The sequence below is a fragment of the Eublepharis macularius genome, chromosome 8 (assembly GCF_028583425.1).
Source record: "Eublepharis macularius isolate TG4126 chromosome 8, MPM_Emac_v1.0, whole genome shotgun sequence".
Taxonomy (NCBI): Eukaryota; Metazoa; Chordata; class Lepidosauria; order Squamata; family Eublepharidae; genus Eublepharis; species Eublepharis macularius.
Genome location: NC_072797.1, coordinates 112933103 through 112957050, shown reverse-complemented (window position 1 = coordinate 112957050; position 23948 = coordinate 112933103). Strand labels below are relative to the sequence as shown.

Here is a 23948-nt window from a genome sequence, read left to right as displayed (position 1 = left end):
CTAAGTGTTAATGTGAACAACACTGCTACATTCTTTCAAGAAACACACCTACCAATATTCTTTAATACAATTGTTAAAAACATTTAAAAGTGTGAAGTCTAACTGCAGTTTTTTGAAAAAGCTAATTGCAATCTACTGTATATACTTTTATGTAAGCGTGACTTGAATCAGTGGAATTGTAAATGTGTTTGTGGTGTTTCATTTTCGGTTACTTGATGCTTTTGCAGAAACTGACTTTAATTTAAAAAAAAAAACATTTTAATTCTAGCCTGCCAATATCACCTTAAAAACCAACTAGATTTCCAAATGAGCTTTGACTGTAGAAAGCTCATACCTTGGGGATCTAGTTGGTTTTTAAGGTGCTATCGGAGCAGGGTCTTAATCTTCCATTGTGGACCAACACGGCTCCACGCTCGAAACTCTTTACACGTAAACACACGTAGAGCTGCAGTTTAAAGCCAATGAGTGACGTTTTGTATTCTCTGAAACAGAAGTGTACATGGGAGTAAATTTGCTCTTTTTCTGTACAGTGACAACAAAACAGGGGGGGGGCGTGTTCCAAGCCTTGGAATTCAAGGCAATTCTCAACACGTCTAAAATAATTTAGCAAGTTTTTCAAAAAGCCTCGTCAGTTTAGTGGTAGCTTTGCAAAACACCCCTCTCCTACCGAAACACTGAGCTGCTCGTCTCTCCGGCCCCCGTCAGAAGGACAAGAGTCCGCCTTGACTAAACCCAGGGCTTTCCCCTGGAGAAGGCCGGCAGCGCCTCATTACTTGACCTGCGCAAGCGCACATAACAGTCGCGGCAAGGCATCATGTGAGGAGGGCGGAGGCGGCCGCCTGCAGAAGAGGGTTAGCTAGCCGTCTCGCGAGAGGTGGCTACCGAAGGGCGGCCCCTCCGCATAAATTGCCGGGGAGGGGCGGGGGCGTTGCTGTAGTGCGTCTCGGGGTTCGGGGCAGGGAGCTCAGCGCGGGTCACTGGTGGCGGCGGAGGATTCTGCGGCTCTGTCTTTTGGCGGGTGAGTCGCCCTGCCCTTGGCGCCTGCGGCGAGGGTTTCGCCTAGCGGTGTGGGCGCTGCTGTGAGGCTGGGTCGCCCTGCTTCGGAGAGGCGAAACCTGGCATCGCCGGTTCGAAGCGCTGCCCCTACGGCGGGGAGGGAGCATCCTCCCGGTGCTGTCAGGCGGGGGAGATATCTAGTCTTAGCCGCGGTTCTCGGGATGCCACGGAGGGAAGGCGTGGGCGCGTCTTTTCTCCTCAAAATGAAGTGGCCCCGCACAGAGCGGCCTGGCGCTGGAGGTTGCAGTGGAAGTTGGCAGAGGCTGTGAAGGTCTCTTCCCTGGCGATGGGGTTGCGTGGCTCTTAATTCTTCCCTCTCGGAAGGTGCTGTGCCACTCTCAGTAGCAAGGGAATAGAGAGAACCTAATGAAGCCCATCCAAGGGTTTGAGGCAATAGAAGGTTATTTTAGAAAATCTAGTTATGCAAAGAAGTTGTAGTTGGACGTGCGATGGAGGCTTTAGATAGGACAGGTCCTGCTTATCGATGGAGAAATGGCTGAGGGCACAGAATGTGTAACAACTTGTTCCGAAGGGAGCCCCCCAAGGCAGTGCAAATAGATACGACTGGAAAGCCTTTGCACCTGAGCTTTTGGAGTTGCTGAAATGCAGTCTGGTGCAGCTACTTCTTGTCAAAATTTATATTCTCTTTTTATTGGCAAAGGCTGTAGTTTTTTCTGTGGAAGTTGACAGTACTTGAATCTCTAAATCACCCTTTGGATAAGGGGAGATGACTGCAGAGAGCTCTTGATAGACAAGGGTGGGTGGCTTGGTCTTTATTCATACCTCCTAATATACTGGTTGGATGGGTAAAGGGAAGGGTTGATTGCTTTGTTAAGAACTTGATGAGCCTGCGATTTAAAATTATACTTAGCTTCTTCATTAGACAAGTATGTGTTATACAGTGTAGACCAAAGGATGAGGCTCCTTGCTGTGCACTGCATTCTTTTCAGTAAAACACTTAAAATTTAAAATATGACAACCTGTTTGCCTGCCTTATCTGCTGACCTCCAGTTAGTTTCAGAAGTGTCTGGAACTTGGAGTGCTCTTTCACTTTCGGTGCATTTTTGCATATGGAATCATCTTATTTTTAAACCGATGATTAAAAGGAACACCATTTCTTTCTGTAGGTCTTAAAAAAGTAATTTACATCTTATCCTAATATAGGGGGAAATTTCTACTTGTAAAGCAGCGGAGCAAGTGAAAACTGAGATGGAAACAGTACCTAGCAGGAATGTCTCTGTTTAGAAAACTTCTGATAGGCTTAAGGCTAAGGAATATTCCAGAGTTACAGCAATGACCTCAAAACACAGGTGATAGTTTTGTTTGTAGAAGTATACCACCATACTCAGCACTGGAGGCTGAGGGGATACTTATAAGGTGCTGATAAGGTGAAGAGTTTGGCCACTTCAAAGAGAGTAGCTAGGACACTGGAGAACGTTGCATAACATATAACCTTATTTTTTTGGGCCTGGGATGTAATGACTGCTGTGCATTTATCTTGGCATGGCTTGTCTACTAGGATACTAATGTCTGTGGAGCTGTTTCTGTGGTGTATGTTCAGTGGCTTAGAGTATTAAAATGAACATCCAACTTCAAAGTTACTGCTACTTTACTATCCATGGCTAATATTGCTGCATGGTGGCATGGGTGATGCAACACAATCTTCAGTCTCAGTCAGAATGCCCCAAATTTACATAAGTTATCTATCCTGCTTGTTTCTGCATTTTTTAACTGATTGAACCTGTGAGTGTTGTAGGAGATTAATACATTTGAGATAATTGGAGAGTCTAGAATCTAGCTTGTAGATTCAGATCCTAAATCTTTGTTAATACCCCACTTAATGAAAAGGATTTAAGTTGTTAATTTGCTGTATATGTCAAATCATCTCAGAGTTGCAAGTGTTTGATGCATTAAATTTTATTTCAGACTTTGGTCTCTTTTTCCTCCCAGACTCTACAACGTTCAAGATTGAAACATGGCAGTAGTATCAACTGATGCACAGCAGGTATGTCTGATTAAGTACAAGTATATCTGTTACTTGTCTAAGAAGGGCATGAGTTAATGATCTCTGTCTTCTGTGTACACAGAATGTGGTTTCCAGGGTTGCAAACCTTCCTCTGGTGAGCTCCACCTACGATATGGTCTCTTCTGCTTACATCACCACAAAAGATAACCACCCTTACCTAAAATCAGTTTGCGAGATAGCAGAGAAAGGAGTGAAAACCATCACTGCGGTAGCCATGACCAGTGCTTTGCCTATCATCCAGAGGCTGGAGCCACAAAGTAAGGCATAACCCTTCTTTGTGTTTTCTTTTGTCTTACTGGATGTATCTTTTAACACCTTTGGGTGCCTGCTATGTTCAATTCTTCCTACTGATCCGTAAAGTACTTGGACATCTGTTAAGGTTCAGTGTGTGGATTAATTGACATCCTTGACATTCTGCACTTCCTTAATGCCTGGATCCCAGCTGCAGCATAGTAGCTACTGCTTTTAGACTAGGCATGTAAAGGCTACTTCTAGATAATGAGGCAGGGCAGTTCTTCTAAACTCACTACTTTCTGCTTGGCAGCAGTTAATTGTATTATATCCCATATTTCTACCTTAGCCTTTCAAGTGGCCAGTGATGTGGGATAGAAAAATTTTCCAATGCTAAATTTTTTGGGGAGAAAGAGTTATTCCCCACATGTGTAAATATAGTCTGTAGTTGTCAGAGTTGTGTTGTAAAATCAATCATGCTAGATGGGCTAAAAGTGAGATATGCAGCATGGACAGACCCCAGTGCTTATACATGGGCCAGGCTTGTATGTGATATATGTGCTTTCTTTTGGTAACATTATTTAAATTGGAAAGCTTTCAGATACAGTTTACTGGCAAACCTACATCACTATAAGTAGCCCAGAAGTAATTATTTCTGCCCTGCTTAGATTTTTTTTTTTGGTAGAGGTTATTTTGCTTTAAACATCAGCTTCTTCGTTCTCTAAATTGCCATCTAAATTAAATGGATTAGGCTTGGTGATGGATCAGTAACGGGCTGTGCTGTGGTAACCTTCTTGAGTAGAGAGTTCAAGTTTGAATGTCATTAAGAAAAAACTGTATCTGCTGTTGCATACATAACTCTCTGATGGCAGGTGCAAGGCCTCTGACAGGCACGTGGGTGGTTGGAATGTAGAAAAGTACAGTTTTCTTAGTATTCTGGTGCCGAGCAGTTTGTAAGTAAGTTGCTCATGAGCTCCTACATTGATAAGGCAGCTGCTTTCTTGCAAACTGTGCAAAGTCCACCATGATTTTGAAATTTTCTTCCTGTTTGCCTAGCAAAGTAAGGTATTTACTAAATTTACACTCTGCCTTTCTCCCCAGTGGAAACCCAAAGCAGCTTACCCTGTTCTCCGGCCACACTCCTCTATTTTATCTTCTCAGCTAACCTGTGAGGTAGGTTAGGCTAGGAGTATGCCCGTCGCAAAGTCGGCCAGCAAACTTCCATGGCAGAGTAGATTCAGACCAGGGTTTCCAGGATTCTAGTCTGAGGCTGGCCTATGGCTCTTTGGTTTGACTTCGAAGCAACACAGCTGCTCTTTCTGCTTTTCAGGGTACAAGCACAGTATTTCCCCAGAGATACCAGATAGTATGGGATTGCGGGTGGGAATTAGACAAACCTGAAACCTCTGTCCTTCTTTCTTCTGCTGCTGTCACCACCGTGTATCTTCCCAGTGGGCACAAGCAAACTATTTGGATATTCCTGCAGTCAGGCTGTCTGATAACTGAAATAGTTCAGGCAGTAAGTGTCCCAGATGGTACAGAATGAGAGCTGCCTTGAAGCCTGTGAGCCAGTAATGTTTGTTTCCCATAGTTGTTGATCATGTGATGTAGTGCAGACTTGGGCTAAGTGTTCTGGTTATGCATTGTTCCTGACAGCTGTACTTGCTCAGTCATTCACTTTCCTTGCTGCTTCCAGAAAATAGAAATGTGAAGAATGCAGGGAAATCAGAACAGAAAGAGTGCGGTCACAGACCTAGCAGTGCTATCAGAAAAATGGTCAGAACCTGCCCAGTCAGTTCAGATCCAAGTGTTGTAAGAAACTTTATTCAGATTAAGCTACCCTCCTAATGTTAATGATCAGGATGTTCTTTGATTACTTTCCTAAAGCACATCCTTGTTATTAGTGAATAAAAAGAAATCTTGGAGCATGGGCAGCCCAATCCTAAAGACTTGCTTGGCCCCGGCACCCGCACATTGATGTAAAAGCAGTGCTGCTTCACTACTCCCTATGGACTTCTGTGGGAGAGCCATGCCGGTGGGCGAGGACAAGTCGCGGCTGCTGCCAAGACAGCAACCTCCCCCTTCCCCCGCATGCAGCAGTCATCTGCCTGGCTTATCAGATGCCAGCAGCTCTGTCTGGCAGAATGAAAGTCCTCAGTCATGCCCCCCTGCCCTGCCAGACATTAATGGGCCGTACTTCAGTTCCCGCCCCATTGCCTGAAGTTATATTGGGGGGAAGGAGGCAGGGGAGCTGGATGGGGCCCCATGGCACCACTTGACACCTGCTCCTTCTGGCAGCACCCACCCCATCCATCCCTGCCCTGAGCCAGGAAACGTTTGTGGGGATGTGTGAAAAGACATCCCAATGGGGAGTTGGGGGTGGTGGTGGTTTACTGTCATCATCAGGAAGCAAGCAAACAGACAAGCAGTTTGTTGTTTTTCAACACATGTTTTATTAAACTGGAAAAGGCGAAGAGGTTCGCTGGACATGTTCCCTGCCAATGTCCCTCGGCTGGAAAGTGAGCAAAGGCAGTTTGTGCAGCAGTCAGAGCTGCAAAATCCATCCCTCATCCTGTCCTCGCAGGGGCGAGGTTAAGATACAGGCTGCCATGGGAAACTGCTCCCTGGGCTGGACCTGAATGGCACTTGCGGAAGATTACCGAGGGCTGGAACAGCCATGCTCCTTGGTTGCCCGGACAAGTTGCAGCTTGCCTGCAAGGGGAAAGAGATGCGTGGCAAGAGACCCAGCCCAGTCTGCCACGTTCTGGAAGGGTGACCATGGATGGGAGCGGCTGCGGCAGCTGTAGTATCCCAGGTCCAGCCTGCAACCAGATGATGCGTGACCCTCTGGTGAGAAAGTGCCGTGCATTGGAATGGTCTTATCCTGTGAGGGAGAAAGTCAAGGGGCTGAGCACCTTTCATTAACGGAGTCATGAACACCCTGTCAACCCGACCTGCTGCGGCTGCACTTCCTCCTCTGCTGAGAGGGGCCTTGGCTGAGGGAGTCTGAACAGAGCCCCCAAATGGGTAGCTGGTGCCCCCCCCCCAAGACTGCATCAAGAGCAATTTTCTGGGCAACTGTCTCCATGGCAGGCAGCCACTGCTGCCAACACCCCCCCCCCCCCGAGCCTCACCTACAGATCAGTGAGCTGGAGTAGCCGCCGCCCTACCTCCTCCTTACCTGTCAGTGCTCCCTTCCCCCTTCCTAAGCTGGGACTCGGGTGGTTGGTGTTAGTCAGACATTCTGGACTTTGCTATTCTTCCCTTGAACAAGTGTGAAGTGCTCCCAGTTTTCCACTAAGCCCCCCCAGTGCACTTGTGACTCACCTCCGTGAGTGCCCCCTCTCCTGCCTTGTGCACAAAGTCCCCGCAGCAGGAGGCTGCCAGGCGCAGCCTTCGGCCACTTCCCCCCTACCTGAGTTCATGAGCACAACTGGAGGTTATATAGGGTGCGTGGGCAACCGGTTGGGCACAGGGAGAGGGGCTCGCTCACTGCAGAAGTACACTCAGATTGGTCCCCACGATAGTTGCCATCCTATGCCCCATTCAGGCCATGTGGGCAGAGCCGGGTGCCAGGAGGATGGCCCGAGTTTTCCTGTTCAATGAGCACCTATGGGCTACGCTTCCTTTTTTCATGGTGTAACTTTCCACTGCTGCAGGGGGTGTTCCTGGGCCTGGAGTGGCTTTGGAAGCCAACTAACTCATGGCCCGCCCCCCGCCCTGCCCCCTCCGCCTCTGGTGCAGGATATTGCACTTCACTTACACCTCTGCCCAGCCACCAAGCATGCCTGCCGGTGGCCACCCATCTGTGGTAGTGTGTCTTGGGTGGCCGCCGGCAAAGCAGGGAGTTACACCCACGAAAGTGCCATTTATGCCCACACAGGCCTTAGTTCTCTCCCTGTGCACTTTCCACACCTTCCCTTAGGATTGCATAGTTAATCATGATCTTTTAAAACTAATAGTGCACGAAGTTGAATAAGTTTTGTCTTTGAGATTAAACTTCTAATGACTTGTACCTAACTAACGTTGCTTCTTAAGATGCTTAATGAGCGAAAAGCCTCTTCCTCAAGTTCATTCTGTCATAACCTTTCACTCACTTTCAAACTCTGTCTGTGCTTCCCTTTTTGCTTGCTATCTGAATGCCTCTTAGTTAAAACCTTGGCAGTTTTCTGTATTCCTTTGCCTGTATGTCAGCTTGTGGAAGAGCTATTACTGTGAACTGGCAAAGAGCCAGGAAATGTTAGATCACTCTTCCTAGAGGCCTCTTGTTGTTTGCTAGTGAGAGAACCATATTTTTAATGAACTGTGGCAGAATATTTCGTGTTTCCAGTTGGTTCAGCTTTTTTTATACTGTCTTCTGATAATATTTCAACATTATGAAGACTTGGTTCCCAATTCTTGAAATGTTTCCAGTTGCAGTTGCCAACAGCTATGCATGTATAGGACTGGACAAAGTTGAAGAGAGGCTGCCTATACTGTATCAACCAACTGATAAGGTAAATTAGAAGCATGTTAAACTATAAGGGAGCTGGAAAAGTGCACTAATTCATTAGGCAGGGGAAAGAACTAGACCGCTTTACTATAGGAGAAGAAGGCTGGTAGGCTGGAAACGTAGAATCTGATGATGGAAGCTAGAAAAACATCTCAATTTAACATGAAGCAGTAGTTGCTGCTGTCTGATGTGAAACTTGAGCACATGGCTTCTTACCTCTTCTACAAAAGTCAAATTTCTTCATATTCATATGTGCTTCTTGTTGAATGCACTGAATGTTTTTCATGAGCCAGGGAAATGACAGTGTCTATATCTTTAAAGCCACTAGATTTGGAAATGGTGTGTGTGTGTGTGGGAGAATTGCTTCCAAACGTCTTCAGGTCTCATAATAATGTCTGGGGAGGGTTTGTGCATAAAGCAGGGTCTCCAACCTTTTTAAGCTTATGGACATCTTTGGATTTCTGACTTGGGATAGTAGGCATGACCATGAAATGGGCGGCACCATGGGAAGCAGAGCCATACACACAACACAGGAAGCCCAAATACAGGGTATCAGAGGAGTAATTTTTAAAAATATGCTGAGAAAGAGGAGCGAGAGAGAATAAAACTGTGGGCGCAGCTGCCACTGAACAATGTTATTTTAATCTGCACAGCCAGTCAGAAGCCCTGCTGGGCTGGAGCATCATCTGACTCCACCTTCTTCCTTAAAATACTTGGTAGGTGCTAGGAAATGTGTCAGTTGGCAGAGCCAGATTGTAGGGGGGGTAGTCTGCCCCCAGTGCCACCAGGGAGGGGGCGCCGGGAGCAGCTGCCAGCTGCCGGGAGGACGCGGGTGGCAGCACGGGCAGCCTCCTGCACTGCCTTTTGCCTGCCCTGCAGGACGGGGTGGCCAGCTTGCCGTGCGCCCCCTGTCCTGCAGGGCAGGCAAAAGGCAGCGTGGCCGCCCGCGCCATTTGTCTGCCCCATAGGACAGGCAAAAGGCAGCGCGGCTGCCCGCACCATTCGCCTGTCCTGCAGGGCAGGCAAATGGTGCAGGCAGCCTCGCAGCCCCCCATGCTGCCTTTTGTCTGCCCTGCAGTACAGGGCGCGCGTGGCAAGCTGGCCATCCCCTGTCCTGCAGGGCAGGCGAAAGGCAGCGTGGGGGGCTGCGAGGCTGCCCACGCCATTCGCCTGCAGGGAGGCAAATGGCGCATGCAGCTTTCCAGCCCTGCATGCTGCCTCCACTGCTCTGCCCTGTGTGATGATGTCACCGAAATGACGTCATCATGCAGCGCTGGGAGCGCGCGCACTGCACATGCGCACGAGCAGCTGGACTAGGGTTGCCCTGGGTGCCGGCAACCCTAGATCCGGCCCTGGTCAGTGGGCACCATGTTGGGGACCTTGGTATAACGTCTTACAATTTACAGCCAGTCAAGTCTGAAATGATCCCTTGAATCATGTAATATAGCTCATGCTCCCAATGTAAGAAATCATGTTTTTTTCTAAAAAGAGTATTGTCAGAACAGGCTTGCTTCAACACTTTACAGAATAGCTAGTCACGTTAGTGTGACTTGTTCCTTTTAGATTTCAGTAGGTTACAGCAACAATGCATGATTTCTTTATAAGAGAGTGCTTCTTACAGGAGTACATGCTTGTTGCTGTGTAAACCAGTAGCTTTGTCTATTGCTTAAACACTTTACATCTTGCAAAATGAATTATGCCCATGCAGCTTGTCAGGGTCCATTTTAAGACAATGGATTTTGTATCTAATTGTACCATTTCTTGCATGCCTATCAGTGAAAGACTTGCCACTACTTTTTCCTAGGTAGTCGCTAATGCGGTGGATGTAGTTGTTGGTGCTAAGGAAGCTGTAACGACAACTGTGACAGGTGCCAAGGATACTGTTGCACACACCATAAATGGTGTCGTGGACAAGACAAAAGGAGCTGTGCAGGACAGTGTAGAGATGACAAAGTCTGTAGTACATGGCAGCATTAACACTGTCCTGGGAAGTCGAGTGGTGCGTCTGGTGACCAGTGGTGTGGACACTGCACTCAGCCGATCTGAGACACTTGTAGACCAGTATCTCCCACTTACAGAAGAAGAGCAAGGTAGGTTCTCTTTATAAAGAATAGTACTTAAAAGGGTCAGTCTGTTATTCATATGCATTATGAATAGCTTGCAGTACTTGATGGTGAAGAATCCATGGTTAGTCGATAGGATAGTGCTGGTCCGTGATCAGTTGTCATTTGAGGTTGACTTATGGCTGTATATGTTCCTTTTTATGGAGTCAAAATAATAGTCCGTGTTATTGTATATACAGAATTGTGATGAATCTGGGGATCTGAGAAGTTTTTCTCAGTCCATTTACCTGACATAAGCATATACTTGACCAATGACTATCCCTTCTCAAGCATCCCTTTGAGGTGTGGAGGGTGGCTTTTCCCTGGACTATACATAATGGAAATAGATTAATAGTTCAATCCTTAGCAGGCTTACATCCTTCTAAATCCATTGAAGTCACTGGCAACCAAGGGTTGAATTCTGCTTTGGATCACACTGTTAGAATAACAAGCAGGTTAGGAAGGTTTGCTACAGTTGGTATGGAAAGCTGGGTGGCCCCATCATATTGGAATGGCTATTGAAATGGCTTGTCCTTTCATTCCTCAGAAAAAGAAGCTACCAACATGGAAGGATTTGACGCTGGAGTTCAGAAGCCAAGTTACTATGTTAGGCTAGGGTCTTTGTCTTCAAAGGTCCGATCACGTGCCTACCAACAGGCCTTAATCACCGTTAGAGATGCGAAGGTCAGAAGCCAAGAGACTATTTCTCATCTCAACTACACTGTTAATCTGGTAAGAATTTCTTGTATCTCCAGGTTTTGTAGGGATTTTGGTAACTGTTAAGAGTTTTGACGCATATCCATGTTGCTCTTTTGCTTCTTCCACTCTATAACTTTCTAGTACACTCATCAGTCTCACAAGTGTCCACGGAACTTAAGCAGACTGCAGGTTTTTTCCTACCACACTTACACATTCTGAAAGGGTCCGTCAGATTCTTAAAGCAATAGCTCATATTATGGAATATGGTATTTTGGAATTGGTATTTTTAATGTTACCTTGAGATAATTTGAAATAAGCCTTTCCTCAAAAGGAAACATAATTTTATATTGGAAGATGACCATCCCCTTTCTCCTCTTGCTCAGTTTGAGCCTTAGAGATTAGCTTTGGCATTTATTTTTGGTTTGCTCCCCCCCCCGCCCCCATAGAAGCAAACAGGCTTAGCATTCTGAGTTAGGGGGTAGGGATGAAAAATTCTCCACTGAATTACAGGGATAACTTGCAAGCTGCATGTTCCAAACTTGCATCCATTTGCTAAAAGTACTTGCTATCTTGTATATTTCTGCCAATTCTACACTTTGTGTGATGTGAACTGGATAATAAACTTCTAGGGTGAACTTGAAGCAAACTGCGTTGGCAAAGTTTGAGGCACATCCTCAGGCTTGGTTTAAGGTAAAACTGCGTTCAAATTTAACTATGAAATTGAAAATTGGCTTAATCAAAATCGGGTGCAAGCATTCTAAAGCCATGCAACTAGTTCCCTGTAATGGACAAACCATAAATTCCATTAATGATGAGGATAGCAAACTTGAACTGTCTTTAGCAGATGGATGACTTTCATTTTTCTGGGAATAAGTATTCTGCTCCCTTTGTTCTGGGGCTCTTACTCAGAGAGCTGTGAGAGCCGGTGTGGTGGCTGGAGTGTTAGATCTGGGATCTGGGAGACCCAGGTTCAAATCCCTGTTCTGTTATAAAAACTTGCTGGGTTACCTTGGGCTACTCACACACTCTCAGCGTCACTTACCCTCACAGGGCTGTCGTGAGAATGAAATGGAGGAGAATGATGTAAGCTGCTATGGGCCCCCAAAGGGGAGAAAGGTGGGGTGGAAGTGACAATTCTGAATGTCTAGTGAAAAAATCTGGTTCCTGTATCTGTCCACTGCCTGGTGAATCTGTGTGTGTTTTTATTGATTTCAATTAAACTACTTCCACTGGCGATTTGGGATATCAAATTGGTACTAGCACTTCTAAGGACTGATCCATTCATATAAAATCAGTGAACATAGTGCTGCTGCACAGGCAGATAACATTTTGGAGTTGCTTTTGATTATCATCAAACCAGACTTTAAGCACTTCTTCACATCAAACAACTAACTGAGCTTTTTCTGGAGTTACGAAACAATATTATTGACTCAAGGTCCATGTTGCACAGCTGAAATTCCTGCTTCCTGACTTTGTCCAAGGACAAACTGTGGGTGTTTGTCAGAGTCCCCATGAGGAGTTAATAGGGAAGCTGGACCTGTGTGGCTGGGATTTATTCCTGGAGAGTACAGCGTTTCTATTAATTATAAAACTGCTATGACAAGTGTCAAAGAGTTTTAGAGCACGCAGTGTGAATATGTATTTTATGTGTATTCTAGATTGAATATGCCAGAAAGAATATGAATAATGCCAATCAAAAACTCCAAGATGCTCAGCAGAAACTGTATAATTCTTTGGTGGAATGGAGGAAAAACATTGGCCATACTGGAGATTATGGTGACAATGACACTCACAGTGCTGAGGTAGGTGGCTGAGTGCATCTGCATACCTGAAACCATCCCACACAGTAATAATTCCAGTTGCATCTTGCATTGGTGTGTTATATCTGGGTTATCCCATTCCAGTAATGCTTTGTATAATGGGGCTGCAAGGCAACTGCACTAACAGCTGGTAACCTTAATGTTAACCCTTGAATGAATTATCAGTAGATTTGAACCAAAATAGGTAGCATTAAATCACAGACATAAGCTTGCTGATTATTGGCCATTATATGCTTGCTTGATCTACGTTTACAAGGCCACTTTGAGCAGAGGAGAAATCCGTCGCCTGGCCAAGTAGTCTTAGCAGTTTCCATTCCTTACCTTCTTTCAGTGATAGCGTCATCCTTGTGATTTTATTTTTGAGAATATATAAGATTGGCTATGGAAGAAGTTTAATTTGGCCCACAGGCCCAAGGTCCCTGTACTTTAAAAGGTTTGTAACTAATATTCCCCCCCCCCCGATATTGCACTGGTAGATAGCAGCCTACAGTTAAATACACTGAAAGTTGTTTTTCAAAGTTAGGAGTATTAACCTCTTGACCCACATAATTACCACAGTGTTACGGCTGTAGTCGGGGATTGAGCTGTAGGCTTTAACTCGCTCTTGCTACAACTGGCATTAATCTCATGCCTTGATTAGTTTCATGTCTCAGCGAAAGAGTGGTCAGGTGTTTAGAAAGGCATAGAATGGGGGATATTCCTCCCATTCGCACCCTTTGCTAAATCTCTACAGGTGGAAGCAGAAATTGTGATAAAACTAGAAAGAAAATGGGGTGCGACTGAAGAGGTACTTGACCTCTGGGATGCCAGAAACAGGAGGGAGAGGATTGCACTTCTCGAGTGGCTTATATGTGGGGAACCATCGGTCAGTATGTGTTTGAGTTAAAGGAAGGGTAGGAATTCAAGTTGTACAGCAGTATTTTACACAGCTGCATAAATAGACTTAACGTTTTCTTATCTGAATGCCCTTAGAATGTAAATTTTTTTACCTGAGAAAACGTTGCAGAGGATCTGTTGAATTAGTCCCCAGTTTTTGTCTTTTGGGAGAATGGGAATCTTCACTTTAACCCACAGGCAACAATACCATAACTACTATATAGTGTTAGTGGAAAAAACTTGAACTTCTTTCCAGTCTCAGTCTTTTTCTTGTTTCTAGAACATTGAATCACGTACCTTGGCAATTGCACGAAGTTTGACTCAGCAGCTTCAAACCACCTGCCTCACCCTGGTCTCGAGTATACAGGGTTTGCCGCAGAACATCCAGGATCAGGTCCACCACGTTGGGGCACTCGCTGGCGAGGTCTATAGAAGCTTCCGCTCAGCATCGTCCTTCCGGGAAGTGTCCGACAACATCATTACCAGCAGTAAAGGGCAGCTGAAGAAAATGAAAGAGTCCTTGGATGATGTGATGGATTACCTTGTAAACAACACACCACTCAACTGGCTGGTAGGTCCCTTTTACCCGCAGTTGGCTGGCTGTCAGAATGCCGAGCGCAAAAGTGATGGTGAGCCAAAGACCAGCCAGGAGGACAAACAGCCTGAACACAACTCACAATAAATTGTGGCACGGCACATGTGTACCCTGTAGTTTGAGTAACAAGGTGTCTTGTCTCACGTGGTGGCAACGTAACCTGCTGGGGATATGGCAAAGATAACAATGTTCTGATTTTGCCGTGCTTCGTTTATGTCCTCTCTGACAAACAGAAATGCATTTTATAAATGAGGAGAAGGCTGCGAGCCTGGGCTAAGTTATTTATCTTCTGATTGGAAATAGTGAAAGCTATGAAGTGTCCTAAGGTTTGGAAACCTCAGCAGATCACATTAGAGAAGGCACCTTGTTTTAGCTACTTAGATATGAAGTCCCATCTTGCCTGACAGTGGCCTGTTTAAAAAACAACAAATGAATTATTCTGATGCAAGGAGGGGGAAAACAAGCAAAATACCTGACCAGGTGATGCTGAATTGACAATCTCAAAAAATCCGCAACAGCATACTTGCTTGCTTGCTTATTTTGAAAGCTGCCCTTACCTTATATATACAGTACTTCATTTATTACTGCCTTAAACAAAATTGTTCTGGTACCAAACAAAATGCCTTGAATTTGTCATTCTTTAAAATGAGGTTTATGACTAACATCTGCCAAAGTTATTCATATGCTGTGACTATTTATACTGTCATCTATTTCAAATTTAAGACTCCTTTGTACTACTCAGTCACTTAAACTGCTGTTGAGTATTTGTGCACCGAACACAAGATTCATGCTGTTTGTACATGGGTTTTCAGTCTGGGTTTTTTTTGTAGCGCCTTACCTTGTAATTTCACATATGTATGCTTTAGTAATAAATGCTTCAGCAGCCAAAGTCTGTCTCATTTGAATGGTGTAAACAATATTGGTGATACTAAACAAACATTGCGACTCAATTACTATTGAGCTGGGTTTTTGTTCTAAACTGGTTCAATGCAAACTACTGAACTGCTAATCGGCATCCAACATTGCATGTAAACAGATGGGCTAGATGTTGCTGCTGCATTTGTTTCCTACTTAAGGTTCCGTATAGGGCTCTTCAAATACTTACTGCTTTTAACACTCTTAGCACTCTAGTTTCTGCTTGTGGTGTGCCTCTCAAAGATCTGGGTCAGGGCTTCTAAATGCATGGCTGGGTTGTGACTTGGCCTTGGCTGCCAGAATGGGTTGTACGAAAAGGACATGGGACCAAGTCTCCTGCAGTGGATATACCACAAGGTCTGGACAGTCATCAGACAAATGGGTCCTCTGTCTTCACAATGTCACTGGCTTAAGTGGTGTCTGCTCTCGTGGTCTTTGTGTCTGCAGGCATTCTGTTTTCATTTCAAGCTAAATTCCAACAGGAATATTTGTCTTTCCTATTCAGTGCTGATAGCTCTATGCAATTCACTGGTAACTGCAAAACTATATTTGGACACTTTAGCATGTTAACAGGTCTGCCATGTAAAGGAACCATCTCTCTACGTACGTACCAGCAAGGGCTACTTACTTCATTAACCCCATTGGAACTATAAAATGCAAAAGGGCTCATTATAGGCTGCATATGCAGGCCTAAGAATTTCCAGTGGGTCACAGTTCACTTAACTGCAATCTCTAAACGTGTAAAAAAAAATTTTTAAATCACTGAAACATGAATTGTGCCAACTAAATTCTTACTATGTTGATACCTTGGTATAGCTGCCGTGTTTGTGGTGATGTGAATATTTTGGTAGTAAATAGAACCATTTGATCGCTTCTTCCACGGTTGGTTATACAAGGATGATGAACACTGAGACTTTCAATACTTGGGCCGGATCTGGTTGTTCAATTAGTCCAAGGATTAAGATAAAGAATGGGATATGATTGTTATACCTGTGTCCTCACAGTCCACTTCTGTTTGCAAATGCTGCCCTTTTAACCAGTTCTGTAAAGTTATGACTTGTCTTCCTGAAAGAGAAATCTCTAAATGAAATTTTTATGCTGGACGAGCGCTGCATATAATCCAAGAGTTAAAATACTGGCTTGAATATACATTCTCTGGATGCACTTGGTAATCTCTAGCAGTTTAATATAATAGCAATCATGAAAACTTAAATTAGCCCAATAGTGCTTTGGTATTAGCAGTAGGATCAGGGGTAAAGAAACACCAATATTAATACAGTGGATTTGATGACTGAAGCGTTCAGTTGAAAAAAATGGTATCTGCACATAAACTCACCCTCCTATAAAATGGTAAACAAAGCATAAGTTTATGCAATAGCTGCTGCCCCCACCACGCCCCAGTTTGGAAACAGTTCTACCATCTACACTCTACTGGTTATGTTCTGTCAGGAAGTGACAGAAAATAGTTACAACTCCATTACAAATTCACACCCGATCAAACTTGTCCTTTTCCAATCCGTAAACTTAAACAGCGGCTTGGGAATTACAGGGTGAGCTGCTTGGAAGGAATCTTAACAGATGGTTCCACTGGACATGTGGATGGGATTTATTTCCAGCTATATCTTATAAGTAATGAGAAATATGAGAGAAGCATTGGGGATGATTATGTTGGCTCTAAAAGAAATAGCAGAAGAAACGGCATTAGTCTGTTTGTGTAACAGGAGTTAAAATGGGAATAGAGATGGGTGATAGCGTGCTTCTGGGTTTGAGACTAGGCAAATACTAGAAATGTCATGATTGAGTAGCAGGTGTATGGTGGACATAAGGACAAGAAGAATGACATTCACATCTTTCACTTACGGCTTTTTCTTCTAAATAGCTGTAAAGCATTGCTGTGTAACATTTATGGAATAACTGTGTTTATAAAAACTCAGGTAACAAATGGGTATGGATTTGGCATTAAAGATTAACTGTGAACAGGTAGCAATCTGGCAGTTTAACCCTTTCTTGTGGTTTTTCTATCTTAAGTCTAGTGAAATCATTTTAGCTTGCTGGTCCTAATTGTATAGTGTCCCTTGCTTTAAAAGCTTAATGGCATTGAGAAGTTTTTTCACTCTTGTTCCTAGCAGGAGAAGAACTATAGAACTGGCTCAGACTTCAGTGTTCCCCACTTCAGTCTTCTGATAAGCCCTTAAAAGCTAATACAAGTTGTGCCATAGACATACTGACTGGCTCAGATAAGTGTCACTTGTCATAGGCTTATGGTAGGCAGCAGGGATCATGTGATTTCTGTATGCCACCAAGTAAAAGTCCTTATTAGTAATAGTAAGTGGTACTGCATTTGTTTCTTTCCTTTGATACTTTAGAAAGTAAAATTTATTAGAGCGGGTTTCCAGACACATCAGCCAGACACATGTGGTGACATTCAAGTTAAGTTTGGGCATGAGAGTCCAGAATGTTTTAAACAATAGCCAACATTTCATACAGTACACACTGTAATGACTAAGATATTGTTTTAATAGAACAGCTTCATGATGTAGTTATTTTGCAGAAAAAAATATGAGAAGATTCCCAAGGAGGGAGACATATTACTGTCTAAGTAAAACACACACTTTCTATGAGCTTAAGGGGCTATAATGTGGAGTTAATACTTCCTCTGAGTCCTTGAAGAACATCAACATAATCCTATGTATATAATGAGCAGTGTTTCAACCTCCTAGGTGTCATTTTGTTTTTTCCATTGTAAACATATGCATGTGTACACCATTGAAAACTTTTTAAGTATCACTTTTCTAGCTGAGAAAAGTCTCAAAAGAAGCTAACGTGATTAAGAGCAAATAATTCAAACAATTACACACAATAAAGAGCACAAAACATGTCCATAGAACAGGCAGGTAGTTGAATCAAATGCTGCGAAAAGTAGAGAGTTCTTGCTTGCGCCTAAAACTTGGTGCATGAAAAAGTGTTTTGGAAGGCTTTTCAAAGTCTGAATGCCACCATAGGGAGGGTCCTGTTATGTGGCTAGTGGTGGTGGAAAGCACCGTCAAGTAATAACTGACTTATGGCTACCCCGGCTGGGGTTTTCTATGCGAGAGATTAACAGGTGGTTTGCCATTGTCTGCCTCTGCATAGCACCTCTGGTCTTTCTTGGCGGTCTCCCATACAATTACTAAACAGGGCTGACCCTGCTTAGCGTCTGAAATCTGATGAGATCAGCCTAACCTGTGGTTATTACATTACCTCAAAGACTGGAGGTGCTGGGTCTTAGTAGAACACTTTATAGGATGCCTAGGTTTGGGGGGTATGTTTGTGTTGGTGATCAAATAAAATGGCTATAGATAACCTTCAAAGGGGCCATGAGGCAGAAGATAACTTGACCAGGAATCAGTCTTCCTACTGAAATAGTGCAAAGTATGCAGAGCCTCTTTCAATCAAGACACCTTTCCTTAAACATGGTTTGCCTCAATAAGCTTTAGCTAATAGCACTGCAGAACTGGCAACTCCTTTATACAAGCTTAACATGTCAAAAGAATCACTTCTTGTAGTGTGTTGTAGCCATAATGTTAAAATGATACGTAGTTTGGTCCTGCCCATATTTAAACATTATAGGTTGTATACAGTGCTTGCATTTTGTTGAGAGAGGGGCAGGTTTGCAAATCTCTTTCTGCAGCTCCTCATCTCATACCCAGCGCAGTTTCTGAGGTCCCGTGAACCCAAGGACTGTGGGTCTTGGGAGGTGGTCCTGTAGTAGGGGGGGGGTTACTATTCTGGAACTGAAGCTGTGCTCATAGCTCGTTTGGATGCAATTAATTGTCATGGAGTTGTTCAGTAACAACAGCCTGTGTTCTATGTCTTCGGGAGTGGGGGTCCAAAGGCCCCTGTATTATGAGAAATAGAAGCGAGTTTTACTGTTGCCTTTTGTACTATAGATCCCCCCCTTTTGACTCCAGATGTCCATTGAACCCCTGGGGATACTGGTGGAGGGGGTGCAGCATGGGAGCCTGCAGGTCAGAAAGCTTGCTTGAAGCAAGCACCTTCTTGGTTGAGCTAACCCATGCCTGTGTTTCTTGCAATCAAGATAACTCTACTGTGGAGTTTTGGTCAGCAGTGTGTAAAAACACAGTTCACTCATGGAGTGATTCTTGCTGAATAGAACAAAGTTGTGTTCTTAGGACTTGTTGAAGAAATTGTGAAGACTTACATAATACATCCCGGTCAGGCATATAGGAACACTGTAACATACCACGCAGGCAGCACTGTTAACATACCACGCAGAAATACTATCTTTAAAAGAAATGACCTATGCAGATTACTGCTGTACACACCGTTATTGTCCCATCAAATATGCTTAGTATATGTGGTCTCTCCCCTCCCCTCTGTTTAGCTGTGTCTTGGTTGTCTTTTATAATTGCAGTTTGTTTAAACTGAGTCTCTACTGCTTTTTACCACCATATTGCAGTTCTGTAGTTGAGAAACAAGTTCACAAATCTGGAGGGATACATTTATGCGGTTCCTTGAGACGTCAGAGTTTTTGTTATCAAAATTTGAATTGGTCATCAAGCCAGGGAAATGTCTAGCTTCCTAGTGCCTCTTGTTGAAAAGTTTTAAGTTCTGTGCAGGCATTTAGAAAAGAGTGACAATGCAAGAATGAATTGCGTGATTTTAGGGCCAAAAAACCCTTGATGGTTTCAAAGCTCTTTGTTTTAAATCTGCTTACGTATAAGGCAGGACAGGTGGTTCAGAGACAGGTGAAAATGAACCCCCATGCCTGTAGCTTCCTTTCCTTATCTCTCACCCCTTCAAGCACCATTACAGAACTAGACTATGGAGAAATGCCTGACTTGAGAAACTGCAGGGAGACAAGCCAAGGAGGATAGTGGGTGTATTGTTACACACAAAACTCGTTACTGTAAAAACTGGAATGTGCACATGTCCTTTACATGTGATTGGGGTAGACTCATGAAACTACCTTTATACTGAATTGGACCGTTAGTCTATTAAGGTCGGTATTGTCTACTCTGACTCGCCAGTGGTTCTCCAGGGGTCTCATGTAGAGGTCTTTCAGATAACCTACAATCTTACTTTTTAAATCTTGGAGATGCTAGGTTTTGAACCTGGAACCTTTTGCATGCCAAGCAGATTCTCTGCCTCTGGACCATGCCCTTCATAGGTCTGCTGCCAGCCATCACATTTGATTGGGCTACAACTTTCTGTATTAAAATGAGACAACTTGGATAAACGAAAGGAGAGTGTCTAATTTATGAGTCATTTTTTTATTTCTTACTATGACCGCATTTAGACAGAGACAGTTTTTCATTGCTTTTAATGGTTTGCTGATATCTTCATGAAAAGAAAAATAGTTTTCTGGGATGCAATGTATGCCATGTTTGCATTGATGAATTAAAATGAAATCAGTGCTAAAAGCATGCATGCATGCATTCCCACTGTCCTCAGTTTGAGTCCTAGGTGCTAAATACTTCAGAAAATGTTTCAAATTTTGCCTTCAAATTTATTTGAGTTTCTTCCTCTGCAGGTTCCAGATTTCACTATCACAGACCTGTCTTCAGAATCTGATGAGATTCCAGATGTCTTGGCTTTGGATGAGGAACCTCAGCCTGATTATTCACGTGCAAATGGTCCAATTGCCTCAGACCAGATTGCTGAATAAATACCATATGCATACACGCACGCACAGAAACTGTTCTTTGGTTTTGTGTATATATATATATATGCACGCTTTCTTGCTATGCTAACAATCCTTGTGCTTTTTAAATTGGAATTAATTAGTTTGTGGGGAGAACAGAGTTGTTGTTTTTATCAACTTTGTTTCAATTAGATTAACATTCTAATTCCCCCCCCCCTAAAAAGTACCAAATGAACACATTGGCTTAACGTTTTAGCAAGGGTGATGGATTCTCTTGTCCTGTAGGCCAGATCAATTTGTTTGACGGAATTTAAATATCACAGATGGGCCACTGATAACTGCTGAAAGACCTCTTGTTAATAATTGGCATGGAAGTCCGTCTGGAAGGGGACGTGCTGGCTAAAGTTTCCTCTACTTCCTGTGTTTCTGTACTGTCATTTCTGTACTCTTGGCTTACCAGGAAGAAAAACTAGATTGTTACGCTCCGTATCTCTTTCTGTTTCGTTGTAATGTATTTGCCTGAATAGCTCGGTGCACCAAGCTCTGAAAGCAAATTTTTATTGGGCTTCAATTCGTTAGCAAAGTACAAATGATATTCCCACATAGAGATGGAGGGAAGGGAAAAGAGGATTGTACTCGCTGCCTCCACCCCCATGCATTCGGCATAATATGTTACGGGATCTGTGTGCATATAAATTGCATGATGTGTAGGCTCTGTCATATGATCAGGAACCTTGGTTCTTGCAGGGTCCCCAATCCTGGATATACCCTTTTTTGCTCACGTGGTTTGAGGAGAGTAGGTTTTGGTACAATCTACCTCCCTTGCACAGACATTCTTTCAACAGAGTAAGTAATTATAAAAAAATGTGAATGCACTGACAGGCAAGTAAGAAATAAAAACAAGAGGAGTATGTATGGAAGGAATAAAGTAACCCATTGAAGCTATTCTCTTGCTCAACCCATATTTGCATCAGCAGGGTTGCTGGGTTTGTATAGTTACTGTTTTAGATCAGCAGATGGATCTTACAGTTCTTGGTGTTAACCCGATGCTTCATTGGAAGCACTGAATTTGGCGTCAAACTAAGGCATTCTTGACAACACCATACATTTGGAGTTCAGATGTCCCTTTAACATCATTGACAGCTTGTTTGTTTATTGCGAGGACATGAAGGTATGCTGTGGAACTAATTTATAGGCTATCCCTACAGATCTTGTATGAAAGAGATGATGTGGCGTTCTATAGGAGGAGGTGGATACCCCCACTGTAAAAAAAATTAATTCCAGATTTATATTGAAGTTTTAAGAAATGCATTGGAAATAAAGTTTGGACTACATAATCCAGTGGTTTACTTCTATTTGTGCTGTATTTCTCAAATCATGGGAAGCTGTTCCTTATTTGAAGCAGCCCGATCTGAAAGTGCATGATTGGGCAGCCTTGCCGCAGCTAAGCAGAGGCTCTGTTCTGGACTCCTAGAGATGCTTCCTGGATGGGAAATAAATTTTGCAATTCGGAAAGGTTCTACTGCCTTATCTATCCAGTTTCACACCATGTTCTCTTTTCTCCTTACCTCACACTCTGACACAAGAAAGAGGCCAAGTCTTTTTGGAACAGATTGAGAAAAGCCTGGACTACACATGAAGCAGGCATCTTAAAGGGAAAAGTGGACTGTTCCACTTCAAGCTGCAGGTGGGGAAGCATATAAAAATCCCCCCCATAAATGAAAAAGTAGTCTAACAAAAAATAATTATAATCATCCAATCATATTTAAGGTGCCACAAAACTTTTTTTAATACTGTCTGTATTCTATCTCTGAAACTAACATGGTATACCCACAGTAGCAACATGACTTCAGGTAGAGTTATACTTTTATTAGTATCTGAAGAAGTGAGCTGTGGCTCATGAAAGCTCATACCCTACCACAAATTTTGTTAGCAAGACTCCAGTAGCATCTATAAGACTATTTTCTACTTTTATTAGCTTATACCTCTGGAAGCATATCCATGAAAAATGAAGGAAGTACCAATACTACATAACCACTGGTAGGATGAGAGCCAGTTTGGTGTAGTGGTTAAGGGCACGGGACTCTAATCTGGAGAGCCGGGTTTGATTCCCCAGTCCTCCACTTGAAGCCAGCTGGGTGACCTTGGGCGAGTCACAGTTCTCTGGAGCTCTCTCAGCCCCACCCACCTCACAGGGTGATTGTTGTGGGGTAATAATAACATACTTTGTAAACTGCTCTGAGTGGGCATTAAGTTGTCCTGGAGGGCAGTATATAAATTGGATGTTGTTAGCAACCATGATCAAGTTCTGATGTCTTCTTTTTCTAAGTAATGGTAAAAGACTGCAAAAACCTGTGTGTCTGTGGCTGACAATGTGGATGTGTGCATTAAAAGAGAGCTACTTCTTAAAGAGCTGGCAGAACTACAGCCATGGAGGTGTCTGGATAGTGGGCAAGCATGTCTGGAAGAAGCTGGAATTGCAAGCTTAATTCTTACACCCGGTTCATCTATGCAGGAGCACCTGGTTCTGTAATGAGGCATGGTGATGTTGTAAGATGCTTTGGGGTCCCTATTGGGGAGAAAATCTGGATATAAAAATCCAAAGACACAAATGTCAAGGAAAACATCCACAGTTCTTAAGGAATAGTCAGATTCTTTTGTCCTCGACCTCGGTTGAAATCCTTTTAGGCCCAACCCATTTACATGTTTTAGGTAGCACAGTTCTGTTGTGTTGGACTGCCTTCATTTCCAGAGGGTGCATTCATTTAAGGAGCTGGTAACTTGAGCACCATCTGGTGTCCACCAACACCACTGCAGCCTACTCATTTTTTCCCCCCTGAATGGATTTGATTTGGGAAAAGGCAGGAAGGAACAGCTGGTGCTTTCCCAGGGTCCAAAATAAGGGCCGATTCACATACTTAACCTTTCTCAGTGAAGCTATGGGGATCGGTGCCAAGTACTGCTCCTGTGCCTGGCAATCCATACCAATGATAGCTGCCAGTTCAATAAAAAGGCATGAGAAATGAAGCACTGCAACTGCATGCTACACTGTTCTTTGTTGGGGATGTTGGTGCATAGAGATTCAACATTCCCCACAAAGATGGGATACAAGCCATTAGGAACACCATCTCCAACAACATCATAGCTGACCTTGCCACCAAACTCTGCCAGTTTGTCCTCACCCACAATTCAGGTTTAGTGGTGATTAGGGCTTTTTTTCAGCTGGAACGCGGTGGAACGGAGTTCTGGAACCTTTTGAAAATGGTCACATGGCTGGTGGCCCCGCCCCCTGATCTCCAGACAGAGGGAGTCAATAGTCAAAATGCGCGCGCACGCTGCCTAGCTCCTGATAGTAAATGAGCTGCAGTATTCTGCTGCAGCTGGAGTCTCCCAGTTAACTTTGAGAGGAGACGTATGTAAAATGCATTGCAGTAGTTTAGTCTTGATACTACTGTGGAATGAACCCAAGTGGTGAGATCCACTGTGTCAAAT

At 43.7% G+C, this 23948-nt stretch overlaps 1 protein-coding gene across 4 annotated transcripts; it reads left to right on the top strand.

Moving 5' to 3' along the window:
* Window positions 1-931: 931 nt before the first annotated feature.
* On the top strand, window positions 932-21793 carry PLIN2 (perilipin 2). 4 transcript variants are annotated; one of them, XM_054986285.1, is made up of 9 exons: window positions 932-1018; window positions 3007-3061; window positions 3144-3339; window positions 7727-7809; window positions 9610-9895; window positions 10455-10639; window positions 12265-12408; window positions 13583-13873; window positions 20346-21793. In XM_054986285.1, the coding sequence occupies exons 2-9, from the start codon at window positions 3032-3034 to the stop codon at window positions 20478-20480; spliced, it is 1350 nt and encodes a 449-aa protein (XP_054842260.1). In that variant the 5' UTR covers window positions 932-1018; window positions 3007-3031; the 3' UTR covers window positions 20481-21793. The 4 variants fall into 4 exon arrangements, with proteins under 4 accessions (XP_054842260.1, XP_054842259.1, XP_054842258.1 ...); XM_054986284.1 differs by having other exon boundaries at window positions 965-1018; window positions 2983-3061; XM_054986283.1 differs by lacking the exon at window positions 932-1018 and adding an exon at window positions 1304-1380 and having other exon boundaries at window positions 2983-3061.
* Window positions 21794-23948: the final 2155 nt, after the last annotated feature.